The sequence below is a fragment of the Dendrobium catenatum genome, unplaced genomic scaffold, assembly GCF_001605985.2.
Source record: "Dendrobium catenatum unplaced genomic scaffold, ASM160598v2 fragScaff_scaffold_938, whole genome shotgun sequence".
Lineage (NCBI taxonomy): Eukaryota > Viridiplantae > Streptophyta > Magnoliopsida > Asparagales > Orchidaceae > Dendrobium > Dendrobium catenatum.
In genome coordinates this window covers 58,044-74,316 of record NW_021319400.1, presented here as the reverse complement: position 1 = coordinate 74,316, position 16,273 = coordinate 58,044, and the positions used below count along the sequence as shown (strand labels likewise).

At 35.1% G+C, this 16,273-nt stretch overlaps 1 protein-coding gene across 1 annotated transcript in view; it reads left to right on the top strand.

Moving 5' to 3' along the window:
* The window catches only part of LOC110102564 (trafficking protein particle complex subunit 8), a 67,851-nt gene that overhangs the window by 23,986 nt on the left and 27,592 nt on the right, over positions 1-16,273 (top strand). The window contains exons 7-14 of the mRNA XM_020830968.2: positions 216-336; positions 432-494; positions 752-832; positions 906-1,000; positions 1,089-1,239; positions 15,435-15,521; positions 15,790-15,909; positions 16,062-16,193. Coding sequence (XP_020686627.1) covers positions 216-336; positions 432-494; positions 752-832; positions 906-1,000; positions 1,089-1,239; positions 15,435-15,521; positions 15,790-15,909; positions 16,062-16,193 — 850 coding nt within the window. The remainder of the gene's footprint in view (positions 1-215; positions 337-431; positions 495-751; positions 833-905; positions 1,001-1,088; positions 1,240-15,434; positions 15,522-15,789; positions 15,910-16,061; positions 16,194-16,273) is intronic.

Genomic DNA, 16,273 nt, shown 5'->3' with positions numbered 1-16,273 from the left:
GATTAAATGCTTTTAGTGAGTCATGGGGCTAGATTAGACGCTTTAAATAGCTTGAGACTATAATGGTCCCCCCTCCCCCCCCCCAAAAAAAAGAACATAAAAACATTTTGAGTGGCCATTTTGAATTTTTTTTTGGTATTGGTCTTTTTCTAATTACAGTTAATTTTTTATGCGTTTATATGTATTATGAATTTTTCATTGTCTTTCCTATGAAGGGCTACTGGCATTTTAGCTGAAATGAAGAGTACATTTGGGTCAATTGACTGTAGACTATTGTGCATTAATTCTTCTGATGGTGGAGATGGTGAATTAAAAGATAATCCTTGGCTAAATGTTGTAAGTTGACTCTTTGCGCCAAGTATTTGGTTGGAATTAGCTCGTCATTTACAGCTTCATCTGCAACTTACTGCTTTATCTTTTATTCTGCGCAGAAAGCACATTTGTCAGCTAGCCATGAAATTGGTTCTTTTCTTAACATTGATGATCTTATTGAGGTGATTGCCGCATTATTTTGTACTGCCTGTGATCGGAGATGTTTTTTTTTCATAATTGTTTGGGGAAAGATTGCTCCGCCACTAATTTCCTAGTTGTTTCATAGTGATTATGTTCTGACGCCACAGAAACTTTTTTCTGCTTAACATTAGTTTTCAGTTGGTTGAATTTTTCTTTTTTTTCTTAATTTTGTTTTGTGTAATTTCGGTGCTTTAGCCTTTCTCTATGAAACTAATTCTATGGTTCTTTGATTGGTCAGATAAAAGAATTTATGCAAGAGTTATCTTCAAAACACATAATTCCATACATGGAACAGAAAATACGTTTTCTCAATCAGCAGGTAATGGCTTTTGTATATTGCTAAAAGATATTCTTGCACACTTAAAAAAATTTCTAATGGTCTTATATCCCAGGTTTCTGCAACTAGGAAGGGCTTTCGAAACCAAATTAAAAATCTGTGGTGGAGGAAAGGAAAAGAAGATGCACCTGAAACTACTAGTGGACAGATGTAGGTTTCTTCTTTCGGCATACTTGCTTATCATCTTTCTTTTGTTTATTCAATTGAATTTATCAAATTTGCGTTTGTCTTTTCTTAGGTATACATTTAGCTCTATGGAGTCTCAAATCAGAGTCTTGGGTGACTATGCCTTTATTTTGCGTGACTATGAGCTTGCTTTGTCAAATTACCGGTTACTTTCTACAGATTACAAGCTTGATAAAGCCTGGAAACGCTATGCTGGTGTACAGGTGGTTTGTTAGGTGCTTTGATGTTCTCAATTACCTATGGAAGATTGGGAAAGTTGTTTTATTGATCTATTTTCTACCATCTTTTATCTTTGAAGCATTTGCCTAAACACTGGACTATCTTTCCCTTTTATAATGTGAACATTTTAAGCTTTATGGTAACTTTTTGGAATTTTACCGTTAATGGGATAAAATATGATACTATAGTTTTTATAAGAATAGCTATATACAGTTTTACACCTCATGATTTGTCGATGTTGTTGGCACACCTAAGCTATGTTTTGAAGTATTTTGACTGTGTTTCAAGAGTTTCATTGATTTTGATTAGTAATTGAGAGGTACTTATGTTTTTTTTACTTTGGATACCTACCCGTTGTCTACATTCTCAATAAATTCGTATATTTATTTGAACCCTTTGTTCTTCAAGCTGCCTTAGTCTTCTCAAGTGTTATTGCATGCATGATGATTGTCGTTTGATTCGAATTCATATTCTTCGATGTCGATGATGCAGTTAATCAAATATTCCGTTTCTTAATTTAGCATTTGGATTTTGCTTTATTATGTTTGTTTCATGCCTTGTTAATTTTTTAAGACTTGTTTGCCTTCAATAGGGTTATTTTATTTTCTTGTAACCCTTGATCCCTCTCACCATAAATAGGGATCCCTATGACTAGGTTGAAGGATTAATTTAGTATTGAATAAACAGTCTACATTATTTATCTCAAAAGTTATCAATTGTTCTCTCACTCGTGTCTTTGTATTTATGTATTTATTTGTTTTGTATTAAGTGGCATGAGAGCCTAAAACGATCCTTATTAGTAATGGACCCGTTTGATCCATTTGGCATTAATTTCCACTTGGGTTGTTTGAGCCCATTGTTGCCCATCGCAACCTCTCTTGCTAGCTTGCTAGACTCATAGCATTCCTCCTTCACTATAGTCCTCATCCATATTTAACCATATACTATTGCACTTTGCCACTTGCATGATTTACCGTTTATACAAGACCTTGCTCCGCTTGAATACTGTCGATCACAAGCCAACTTGCACACTGTGCCTCTCACAAGCTACCTATACACTTCATTGAAACCATGTGCTCATCCTTAGCTATGTGAATAGCGTGCTTACAACTTCGATCCCCATAGCTAACAACTCCATCATCGTGTTGTTCTATAGCTCCTTGCGACCCATTGCTCATCCTCTGCTCTCGATCCATGACTTCACCATTACTTGCTTGCTACTCTGACTTGTTACCTATGCTGGCCTGCATTCATCTTGCATGAGTTTCCTAGTGCCTCTCACATATGGTGTCTGGGTGCATGCCACTTGTAACCTCCTTTTAGTGCCACCATGCAAGTTGTGCGCTTTCCTTGGGCATGACCCTGCCCATCGCTTCCCTCAGATGCGCAAATTCAATGTGTCATTCTTTGTTCCGCAACAATAATCGCTACTATTCCATTTTCGTTACACTATAAAACCACATCACCGTAGAGATCCTTATTCTTTGCTCCTTGAAAAGCCCTTAACGGTTGCATCAGATCATCTCTAGACTTTTGAGGCCCTCCCATTCTACTTCACATAAGCCTCTCGCTTCTCTTTGGGTGAAATTTCATAGTGGAAAAGTAGCTTTATGCTGCCCACAACAAAATCTATGACCTACCGTCATCTTATGGAGGTTGATAAACGTATTATAGGCTTTTAGGGATTGAAGTACTTTATTGTTCGAGAACCTACATATTTGTGGAGCCCAAAGGTATAAACTCCTTGATTGTTAGTAAATTTACATGATTGATTTCCTTGCAAATTTTTTAATTATTGCATGATGTTTACTTTGGAAACTCCATTAAAATTAGGGGTGAATGAGTTCCATCAAATGTGACGTCCTAAATCTAATTTGGAAGAATTATTCTTTTATATTTTAATTTACACAACCAATGTTACCTAATTTCTTTTATCAATATAAATAACAGTAGAAATAAAACTATTGATCAAAACATCAATATATACATTTATATTTATTTCCCAAAAAACCAGTTACACTACTCATAATTTATATAATTATAACATATTTTTCATGCCCTGAGTATAAAAGAATAGCTAAAATAACAAAACCTGAACCTGAAGGATCTTGATCAATCTCACACTCGTGCTCACTTGCTATGACTTAAAATTATTTAATCATATATAATGAGTTGAAGAGCCCAGTAAATAACCAAATTCTACAGATGAACTTAAAGCATGACAAATGAGCAATTTGCATGTTAGCAGTAAAATCATAACAATAACATTTATATGATCATAAATCTTTGCAGAAACAATAAACTTCATATGCAGTAGCAGTAGAATTTGGAAACTGCAAAATAGCACTATACGGAAGCAAAAAAATAGTACAATGGGGAAACTAATAAACCAGTATGGGTGTCGAATCGGTAAAGCAGTCGTCGTATCAATACTATCAATTAGTAAAGAAATCTATAAAGCAGAAAAATTAAACCATCAGTAAAGACTGTCGAAATCATATCAATGCAATAGAACTCTATAATGATATACACATGATATCCTATTATTTTATATAAGTATCAAATCAGTATTTTAATCACATGCTCAGTATTAGCAGAGTGAATCAATAACAATAATAGTGAATCAGTAGTAGTATCAAACAATATCGATATCCATATCGGTAACAATATCAACACAGTGTCATCAGTAAAACTGGTGGCAATAACATTAAATATATGCAGTGATAGTAATTCAATATAGTATCCGTAAAGCCATACAAAACAATAAATATGTAACATGCATTTCGATGGTCACATGTAAACAAGAAGTCTTGGTTATCATAACGTTTTTCAGTGGTCGATAATCAATAATCAGTAACCATTAATTCAATAAATAGAGTCATCACTCTTTGTCCGTTAACATGATAATAACTTCTAATAGTTGTATCATTGTATCACCTGAATCAGTAGAGGATAACACCCAACCATAGTATTTAAAAGAAAGTCTGTCGACCCACCATTATGTACAAGTCAATCCATCTTCGACCAATGGGTCAACCATTCTTTACTCGGCTTTTACACACATTACAATTAAAGCAATAACAACGAGCTATTATCCAATCACATATAATTTTCATTTTCAATGGTTGTATTAATAGTATGCTTGAATAAAAATACCCAATTTTTATACATTGTAAATCATACAAAATTCAATAACTTCTCTGAAATGGTATCGGAGCAATACATCAGCCAGAAGATGAGAAATAAGTGTCATACAAGATAAAATTCTATGCCATAGAAGTCACCTCTTGAACCCTATATGGGACAAAGTGCTACATGGCGGGAGTCACCACTTAAACTTGTAGGGCCACCTCTAGAATCCTATCTATATGGTGGATGATTATGAGATAAAGATGCTGACAAGGATGTCAGTTACTTCAATGGGGGAGATTATGAAACCCTTTAAATAAATGAAGCTAAATTCTTGAACACTGAGGTTCATTTTGGTGTAATAGTTATAATTTCATTAAGAAACTCTGCAATTAAGCGTGTTCACCTCGGAGAAATCTTGGGATGGATGACCTCCTGGGAAGTTACACCAACGGGACAAAATAGTGAGGCCCTTGGGCCAAAGAGGACAATATCTCGATTGTTTAGTGTTTGTGTTGTTACACTAAACCTGTTGCCTATCACCATATAACTAACATAACTTAATCTCTTGCATATCTCGAGATATTCTATGCATTAATAGTAGGTTTTATAATCACATTTTAGTAGAATCATTTTTCTTTGATATCAAAACAATTTGCATTTTCATCGTTATTTTGTAGTTTTTTAGTTGCATTCATCACATCATTTTTTAAACCATTGTCAGCATATATGTGTTCTAGTCACCATGAAACTTATTGCAGTTACGGTTGAACATAATAGACTAGCACTATTTCTTGAGCAATTGAGCTAAAGGGTAGAAAACCTACAACATCATAGGATGACTTCTGGTATGCATATAGAAAACAATTTTTATTAAATTATGGGTCGATTTGATGATTTGTCATGTCAAATTCCGTCATTTTGAAGCCTACTTGAAATTCAAAAGGAACATTGGTGAAGGTGCCTACCAGGATATCCTTCCATATCCAATTGCAACCATTCAAAGTGAGTTACCTCTTGAACTCAAATCAATTATTCAAATAAAATCCAGAACATTTGCTGATCCAACTATACCCCCACATGTTGTTTAGGAGCACTTTCTTATGAAAACAACATTGAGGAATGATCAAGAACTTAGAATTTACCAATAACATAATTCTGATTGGAATAGTAGTAATAATTGCCATCCTCTATAATAGGGACAATAATGAAGAAAAATATCCGAATGATCCCTGAACATGGTTGATGCTTTTTATGAAGAGGAAGACCTAAGGAAGATATTCTTGAACTCTGCTGCCACAACAAAATTATCATATAAATAATATGAGTAAACCTCAGCCTTGAAGAGTTATGATTTTGAGTTGTCAAAAAAGGGTATAGGTTGACGCTTCTATTATCAACGAAAAGTATAATCCAAATTCTTTTTTGTATTTGTTCTCGTAGATGGAGGTTTTCTTTGATTCTTCACTTAACATCACATGGGTAGTTGCAACGCAATTGATTCATGATAATAAAGTTACTAGGATTTGCCAAAAGATTTTGATGAGAGGTCAAAAATTAAATTTGATTGCTAAGGTGAACATCCTATTTTTGCATGTGATGAAATGAAACATTGGCTTCAGCAAAAATACATTCTGATATATTACAACAGGAAGTTAGTTGAACAGTTGATAGACCTCAAATAAGGTGCTCAAGCCGTCATTGAATATTTGAATAAGTTTAAGGAACTCACTACTCTTGTTGTTTCATTAAGTAGCCTTAGGTAGGCATGTCTAGATTGAATGGCTTAAAATTTGAATCATGAAGAGATTAATTTTCATTATGATGCTCTTTGATATTAGTATGTTATGCTGAGATTAAAATTTCGTTTGGGACGGCTTTTTTACTGCTTCTTTAAGCAGCTTTCTAGTAAAAAGTAGTAAAAAAGGCGTCCCAAACGAAGCCTAAGATTGTTGGCATTCACATTGACACACTGAATTTGTATTCTTCAAAACTTAGTAACAGTCAGAGGCCTACAAAATTAGGTAGGACCACATTACTAAAAGTTTTGCTATGGAGGCATGTAGATAATAGCCGCATGAACATTTAAATGTGATCAGAATCACTCTTATATGAAATTTTGAATCATTATGCAATGCTTGTCTTATTAACTCTCAAGAAAAATGGCTTATGAAGAACGTTTTACGTTTAACTAGCAACAAAATTACGATTCAATATATGTTCACAATTTTATGTTTAGATGAAATGTTGGATCTAATTTTTTGGATCCTTATTCTTCTCCATGATTGGTAATGGAAGTGGTACCAGCAAATCATGTTTTGTCAATGCTAGACTAGTTAAATGGAGGAAGTTGCTAAACAAACTCTAGGCCCATTTACTCCCTTATCTATGTTTAATGAATCATGGCAATTCATCAACTTGGATTTTATGTTAGAATTACCCAATACTACCCATGAACAAGCTTCTATATTAATGATCTTCTTTTTTTTGAAAATGTCACATTTTATTTCCTATTCTAGAACTATTAATGCCTCTATTGTGGACATTTTTTTGGCCTCCACTTCCTTTGCATTTGGTAGGGTGCAAGATTTGCCAGCTATATTTAAAAATTTTATAGAAATTATTTTGAAAAAAAATTCCATCTTCCTATCACCTTTAAACAGATGAACAATTAGAAGTTGTGAATAGGGGCCTAAATAATTGCTTCATTGCTTTGATGTTGAGCACATAACGCTATCATATTCATTGCATATCAGTTTTATGCTCGTGAGAGACACTCTCTTTCAGTGATTTGATGTGATGTGCATACTTTAGTTAAGGGTCGTACAACCCGTGACACATAACAATGCGCTACTTTGTTTCTTTTGAAGATAGATGTTCACGAGGGTACGAGCTGCCTAACTTTAACAACTGGCGTGCATGTTACCAAAAACACTTGTGCACCAGTGACTTACAATGTAATGAACATTTTATCAATTTATCATGAAGGGTTTAACCAGAAAATTACTAGAGATATGCAGAGATTTTTTTATATTTTTACAATTAATGTAAATGCATTTTGTTAAAAAGGTAGATAATTTTTTTTACTTTTACCTTCCCTTTTTTAAAGATAATTATTACCCGTATTTAAGTGTATTTACGTTCGTATTTCAGCTGCTGGTGAATACTCTAAGAAACCAAAGCCAAAGCCTCAAAATGACATCATAGGATCCTAAGCCGATGGGGCCCACAGGTGTATCTTCTCTGTCTTTTAGCAAGGAGATCCTAGGCTTACGGGGCCCACAGGTGTACCTTCAATCATGGTTTAAAATTGCGCAATACAAGGCTGGCCTTGAGGCCCGCATTTGCGCAATTCTAGTAAAAAACGCCTCGATGCTTACGCCTCGAATTTTTTTTATGAGGCTTGCGCCTCAACTTGGTTGAGGCCCGCCTCGCCTCACTGGCATGAGGCTTACGCCTCACGCTATATATATTAAAACTTACATAAATCTTGAAGTAAATGCCCAACATTGGACTCTATAGGAGAGGAGGAAGGGGAGATAGTAGTTCACCATAATGATGATTCAAATGAAGAACCCCTTAATGATGACAGTGCTGATGACTTATGAGTTCTTATGTGATATGTTATTGCTATTTATTTTTGAAATCAGAATTATATGTTAATGAAAAGAATACTAGGATTTCGGAAAGATAGAATTTTTAGTTGAACTATATTTCATGTTGTCTTATTATTGAGATATTTTGATTTCACTTCATATCTTATGCTTTTTTATGTTTTATATTATTCATTCATTAGTATATAACAAATTTATCATTTTATGTTTATACAATCTTTTGATTTTGAGGCTTACGCCTCAAATCGCCTTGAGATTTACGCCTCGCCTCATGAATGAAAAACGCCTCATTACCCGAACACGCAATTTTAAACATTGCCTTCAATGTCCTTTAGCAAAAGGATGCTAAGTTGGCGGGGCCCACAAATAATTTGAATTCAATGTTATAAATAGGAGGGTTGTTCAATTCATTTTCTTTATATTTCATTTCTGCAAAAAACTTTGGTGGGGGACTTAGGTGTGTACAAATTAAGAGCTAGGAGGAAGAAGCTTGATTTTTATTTGTTAGCGAACAACTAATTATCTTATAAGTTCACTGTATGTTGCATTTTGTTATGATTTAAAATTTTCTTTTATATTTGTTTTTAGTGTCGGAAATCTATGATGTCATATATTTTAATTATTTTTGGTTGACTTAGAAACTTATAGGTAGATTTTAATTTTTTTTTGAAAAATTCTCCAAGTAATGTATTTTGTTGAAAGTTTCAGCAATACTCTGGTGTCGTCCTCGTGTAGGGGGCTACATCAGAAATGTAAAGCCTTATCGGCTTCCAAGAAAGGCAGTCACGGTAGATGTCAGGTGACATGACAGTCGCAGTCTTATTCCCCGTTCTCTAATAAAAGGGATCACGGGGTCTTCAAGTACTTGTTTAAAACACACCATTTTTTCCACCTAAAAAAGGCAGTGACGAGTATTTATTTGTTTTTATAAATAATAAATTTACCCGCTCACTAATAAAAGCGGTCACAGGTACTTATATTTCATGCATACGAATTTTTTCGTTTTTTAATAAAAGCGATCATGAGTACTTATTTTTTCAGGCTCACTAATAAAAGCGGTCACGAGTACTTATATTTTATGCATAAAAATTTAAAGTATTAGTGTCGGGCTTTTACCTTGGGTGCGCAGTGATCGAGGTAACGCCGGCGAACAGTGGCAACAAATGAAATTCTGCGATGCACAATTTAATTTTTGTCACCTATACAATGTAATTAGTTACACATGATATTTAAAAAAAAGGTTAGAGAGAGGAAAAGATAAAAAAGAGAGTTCTCTTTCTAGAGAGGAAAAGAGAGATAAAGAGAGAGAAAGAGAGGGATTTGGTTGAAAAGGCGTATGACACATAGTAGAGTGGGGGGTGAAGTTTAGAGAGAGAAAATCTTTCTTTCCCTAATTTTGGAGAGAGAAAGAGAAGGGAATGACTCTCTTTCTGAAAAGAGAAAGAGAGGGAAAAGAGAAATTTGCATAGGGTTTAGGATGCACAGGAAATGGAGGGTGAGGTTTAGAGAGATAAAATCCCTCTCTCTCCCCAATTTTACGGAGAAAATGAAGGGAATTTTCTCTGACTAAGAAGGGAATATGGAGGAATGGTGGTGAAGGGAGATATTTAAGATGGAGAGGAAATCATATGTGAAGAAATTTCTTTCTCATTCTAGAAAGAAAAATTTCTCTTTAGGTTGGAGAGAGAAGTGGAGGGTGAATGATATTTTTGGTTGGGTGTGTATATGATGTGTGTACGAGTGTTTTTTGTGAAGGGAGGTTGGTGATTTGAGGCTGGTGAATGAGGGAAGAGGAAGAGGAAGGAAAAGAAGAAGAAATTGATGAATTTCTTCTTTTCCTTCCTCTTCCTCTTCCTTTCCTCCATATTCTTCTTCTTCCTCGACTTTCTTCTCTAAACATACTCAAACCTTAAATCCTAATTATTCAATTTCTAAAAAAAAAACCCTCAAACCACCAATCTCCCTTTGACAAAAAATATTCTCATCCACATCCTACAGACCTCCAACCAAAAAGCTTCTTCACCCTCAACTTTCTCTCTCAAGCCTAGAGAGAAAATTTTCTCTCTAGAATGAGAGAAAATTCTCTCTTGAATGAGAGATTTTTTAACACATGATTCCCTCTCCATTTCAAACATTTCCCTTCACCACCATTCATTCATATTCCCTTCTTAGTGAGAGAAAGAAAATTTTCTTCTCTTTCTCTCTCTAAAATTGGAGGGATTTTCTCTCTCTAAACCTCACCCTCCATTCCCCATGTATCTTAAACCTCTTCCTATGCAAATCCCTCTTTTTCCTTCTTTCTTTTTCTAGAAAGAGCCATTCCCTTCACCTTCTCTCTCCAAAATTAGAGAGAGAGGTTCTCTCTCTAAACTTCACCCCCACTCTTTTACGCGTCATACGTCTTTTTCACTAAGCCCCTCTCTTTCTCTCTCTAGAAAGAGAGCTCACTATTTCTTTTTTTCTTTTTCTCTCTGACCTTTTTTTTTAAATGAACATGTGTAATTAATTATATTGCATATGTGATAAAAAATAAATAAATTGTGCATCGTAGGGTTTCCTTTGTCGCCTTCGTTCGTTGTCGTTGTCTCGATCACTGCACATCCAAGGTAAAAGCTCAACACTAGTATTTCAAATTTCTATGCATAAAATATAAGTGTACTCATGACCGCTTTTATTAGCGAGTAAGGAAATATAAGTATCCGTTGTCGCTTTTATTAGCAAGCGGGGAAATTCGTATGCATGAAATATAAATATCCGTGATCGTTTTTATAAGCGAGTAGAGAAATTTATTTTTTATAAAAAAATTTAAGTACCAGTCTTTGCCTTTTTTTGCGGGAAAATATTGTTTTTTAAACAGTTACTTAAAGACCCCATGACACTTTTATTAGCGAGCGGGGAATGAGACTGCGGCCGTGATCTTACCTGACACTTACCGTGACTGTCTTTCTTGGCAGGCGTGAATGTTTTACACTTCTGATGCAGTCCCCAACACATGGACGATGTTGGAGTGCTGCCGAAACTTTAAACAAAATTCATGACTTAGAAAATTTAAAAAAAATTTAATCTACATAAATTTTTAAGTCAATTAAAAATAGTTAAAACATATGACGTCATAGGTTTTCGACATTGACAATAAATATAGAAAAAATTCAAATCATAACAAAATGCAATATACAATGAACTTGTAATGAAATTAGTTGTTCGCAAACATATATGAATCAAGCTTCTTCCTTCTAGCTCTTGACTTGCACACATGTAAGTCCCCTACCAAATTTCTTTGTAGAAATGAAATGTGAAGAAAATGAACTGAGCATTCATCCTATTTGTAACATTGAATTCAAATTATTTGTAGGCCCTGCCAGCTTATGATTCCTTTGCTAAAGGACATTGAAGGTACACCTGTGGGCCCCACAAGTCTAGGATCCCTTTGCTAAAAGACAGAGAAGGTACACATGCAGGCCCCATCGATTTAGGATCCTAAGATGTTATTTCGAGGCTTTCGCCTTGGATTCATAGAGTATTCACCAGCTTGTGAATTACGAGCGTAAATACACCTGAATACAAGCAATAATTTTCTTGAAAAAGGGGAAGATAAAAGTAAAAAAAAAATCTACATTTTTAACAAAATGTATTTGCATTAATTGTTAAAATGTAAGAAAATCCATATATATCCCCGATAATTTTCTGGTTAAATCATTCATGATAAAATGAGAAAACGTCCATCACATTGCAAGTTACAGATGCACAAGTGCTTTTGGTAACATGCATGCCAGCTGTTAAAGTTAGGCGGCTCGTACGCCTCGTAAACATCTGTCTTTAGAAAGAAACAAAATAGCGCACTGTTATGTTTCACGGGTTGTACGACCCTTAACTAAAGTATGCACATCGTGCCAAATCACTGAAAGAGTCTCACGAGCATATGACCAATGTGTAATGAATATGATAGTGTTATATGGTCAGCATCAAGGCATAAGCAGATGCATTCAACCCCACAAGCAAAGAAATTGGAATTGATTGTTGTCTTCACACGAGTCATGCAAGAAGACATAGTAGCCCCTTCTGCATCCACTTGCAAGCACTAATGGAAGCTTTTAATGTCTTGAGATGTAAGCAACAATTGCTATAAGAATTAGAAAAGTCAATATGCAGGGAAGGATAAATGACATATGCGAGTTCCTATGAGTCATTGTGGGTAAGCTCTCGCGTATGCAAATGCTTATAAGCCATACACCCTGTGTGCACCTATAAACAAAATACATAGTGACAATCAGGTGTAAATGCCTATGAGTTACTTTAGGAAACTCAACGTGTATACGATAGGCCATATGCAATCATCTAAAAATGCAAAACATGAGATTCATTAGTGCACTATGAGCCAACTACAGAAAATAATAAGTAGTGCACGATAGTCTACCTGTACAAAACAGCAAACAACTCAATGCAGAAGGTACTACAAAACACCATCGGATATGCAACATCCTTGCAAGCAGACAGAAGACGTATACAAGCATCCAAATAGAATGCTTTATTCAAAAAATGAGGTCACCCGTCACCCGCACAGTTGATCGGCGTTAAAATATTACAAAAAAATGTCCCTGTATATGCAACGTTGTATGTATATACATAGGTACACATGGGGTAAGTGCAATCACAAAACCCGTGTTGGCTCCGACGAGCTTGTTGTAGGAACACACGTGATGTTTAGCGATGCTGTGCAAGTTATTAAATTTGAATCTGATCATCCTAAGCAAGTAAATAGGAGTCGACAACGTTCATCAGATAATCATAAAATGCCCCTAAACACTGGCATGGGCTCCAGCGAGCGTGTTATGAGCATACATGTAATGTCTAGGAATGCTGCGCGGGTTAAACAATAAACCTAAATTCGAGCACGATCATTCGATATGGGTAGATAGGAGTCGACACGGCTCGAACTATCAAACAAATATACAGTCAGGGTGTCGATCGAAATATCTATTTTATACGTTCATATAAGACCTTCAAGGTCCATGAAAAAGAAAATTCATTCACAAATGCATAAAGCCTACGAAACAGGATCCTTTGTCGACAGCTCGACAGAGTCGATAAGGTTCAATCCACAAATGTAAATAACCTCATATATATCCTGATGATGACCATGTTGAATGTAAATCTCAACCGGAGTGGTCAATTTTAAATATCCAAAATATCATTCAAACTCCCATCAAAACCCCAAAATCCCATAATCCAAATATTTAAAATTGAAATAATCCATCAAATCGCTTAAAGCAAAATCCATCCACCCTCCACAATAATTTGCCGAGGTGGACAAATTAAAATTTACTTTAGCTCACGTAGAAGTAATGTCTAGTCGAAAAATATCACTAAGATTCATTCTCAAAATAATCTCCTGCTAGTAAGGATGCGGTATATGTCCTTTAACCAGCAGTTTTGCCGCCAAATGACATCGCAGGATAAACGGTTATGACCAGTGGTCCTCTGAACCGAGTGATTCTGCCGTCAAATAGCACCACGAGATAATAGTTATGGCTATAGACAATATGTTTCCTAGTGACATCAAATCCTTGAGATATGAATCAATAGGATATAATCGATAAGGCACAAAGCCCTCTATTAGTTAAGGTGGATTCAAATATGTCCCCTTAGACAAACATTTACCCTAGGTCTATAAGGTAGCCTTGGACAGTTGGACGAAGCAACGCATGGATGCCGATAAGGATCCTTTCGTCACGTTAGGTCGACTACCTCCTCTGACTAAGTAGACTAGGGACCACGATGGCCCGGGACGACGGAACAATGGGATCTTGATCGAGTCCATCATCTATTTCCCCACCATCCGTTAAGTTCAAGATGGTGAAATTCTCAATTTTAAATATCAAATTTTCCAACGTTTAACCCATGCTCCTACTATATGCCAGATAACACATCTCTACGTATCTGATTGACAACTAGCCTTAATCGAAAGTTCTCTCTCGTGATCGGGAGGAGTAATTAACTATAAGGGCTTGCGCCTATAGGAAACAAGAACTCAGATCATAAATTTTTCACAAAATGAGGTCGAAATCTTTGGGTAGTGTCTTATCTACAATCACATCTGCCTTCCTAAAATTTACCCCGGAACTTAATTCCATTTTTCGGAACCCACAAGCACGTTTGTTTGTGAATGAGCTCGTTTTGGTAGTTCAAAAAAACTCGCTAGATGTGTTCGTATGCAGGTTTATTTGATAGTTTGAAAACCTTTACTAGATATGTTCATGAATAGACATGTTTGGTAGCTCAAAAACACTCAATATATATGTTCGTGAACATGCTCGTTTTGTAGTTTGAAGAAATCTCTAGAAACGTTCGCGAACATGTTTGTTAGTAGGTTCGATAAAGTTCATTCGTTAAGCTAATGAATATTTAAAAGTAAAGCTAATTATAGCTTGATAAGACTCATTTGTTTAAAGCTCGATAAACATGAAACGAATCGAACAGGAACCAAACATGATATCCATTAACTTAAACACGAACAGGAAAGCTCGAATCGAGCTCAAATAAATATATACAAGCTGATAATAAACAAACACAAACATGAACAAGCACATGCTCGACTCGGCTTGATTCGTTTATAGCCCGACGTGCTGATTTTAAAAGTATTAAAAATAAAATAAATACGCCTATTCGGCACACATCTTAAATATTTTATGATTTTTTAAATATAATTACTTTAATTTAAAAGTTTTATTGATTACAAAAAAATTCTCCTCTCCATAGCCTCAAATTAATCGCCTACACTCAGTCCCCTATTCTTTGAACATTCTCATTTCATTTCTCTAGCGGGTTGTGGTTTGGGTTTTTCAACGACACATAATGCCATCTCAACATCGATGTCTGATACCATCACAACATTATCATTTTATAACCATATGAACATCAAAATTTGACATTGCCTTGACATTAATGCTTGATGCCATCAATTTCTACTCCCACATTCATGCCCCCAGGTTGTCTCGACATTTCATTTTTTTCCTATGTTGTCTCAACATTGACAGCTGGTACGGTCTTGACATCTCAACATTGATGTCCGACTCTCGACAATTTTTTCATCTCCACTCTCGATGCCTGACACACAACATCGATGCCCAGCTCTCCACATCCCAATATTTATCATTTTAAGCATAAATCTTAATTTAATGACTAATTATTTTTTAATTTTTCTTAATATTCTACTTAGTCAAATTCTATACACTATTTTTAAGATAGAAAAATTATAATGACGTATCCAATCTGTATTGTTGTCCTATATTTTCAATAATTAATGTGTTTCGTGTCTGTATTGTGTCCGAGTCTATGCATCATAGGATAGCATTATTCCTATTTTTGTGAGTCATTTGATTGTGGATTGATAATCACTTATGTCACAATTTTGCTGAACTTTTTATTTATTAAAGCAGGAAATGATGGGACTTGCGTACTTTATGCTAGATCAATCAAGGAAGGATTCAGAGACTTGCATGGAAACTGCTTTTAACACCTACTTGGTATAATTTTAACTCCTTTCTTCTCATGATATTTTATTATTTTTTCAAAGATTTTACATTGCCTATAGTACCTCATGCAAAAGCTTTTACAATACAATATTATGTTGCATATTTTTGTGAAAAATCATTTATATACCTTACGGGTGTTCTTACTCTTTTTGTTTTTGGTAAAAACATATTGATGTTTCCTTATATTTTCTGAAGCTCATCTAAGAAAATGATTTAAGTATCATTCTATGCTAATGATTACATCCATATTTGTCTGTAGAAACTTGTGCCTTCAGCTCAGAGAAATGCTACAAGATGTGGGCTCTGGTGGGCAGAAATTCTGAAGGCTAGGGGCCAATATAAAGAGGCAGCTGGCATTTATTTTCGCATTTCTAGTGAGGTGATTTTCTTAACTCAGAGGATAAATATGCTAGCATGTGTTTGTTCTTTTACTTGTGTGCCTATGTATTTATGTCCATTTATGCATATATTTAGAGTATCTTATCAATCATGTTTCTTCTATCTGTGCTCTTGGCGGCTTCTCTTCCCCAGGAACCACCGCTACATGCAGCTGTAATGCTTGAGCAGGCTTCATACAGCTATTTATTTTCTAGACCACCTATGTTGCGCAAGTATGGTTTTCATCTTATACTTGCCGGTAATCGTTACTATGTTTCTGATCAGGTATATCTATTTTCCATAAACTTTACCTGTGCATAGGATAAACTGTATCTGATGAATCAAAGTTTTCTTGATTTCCTTTG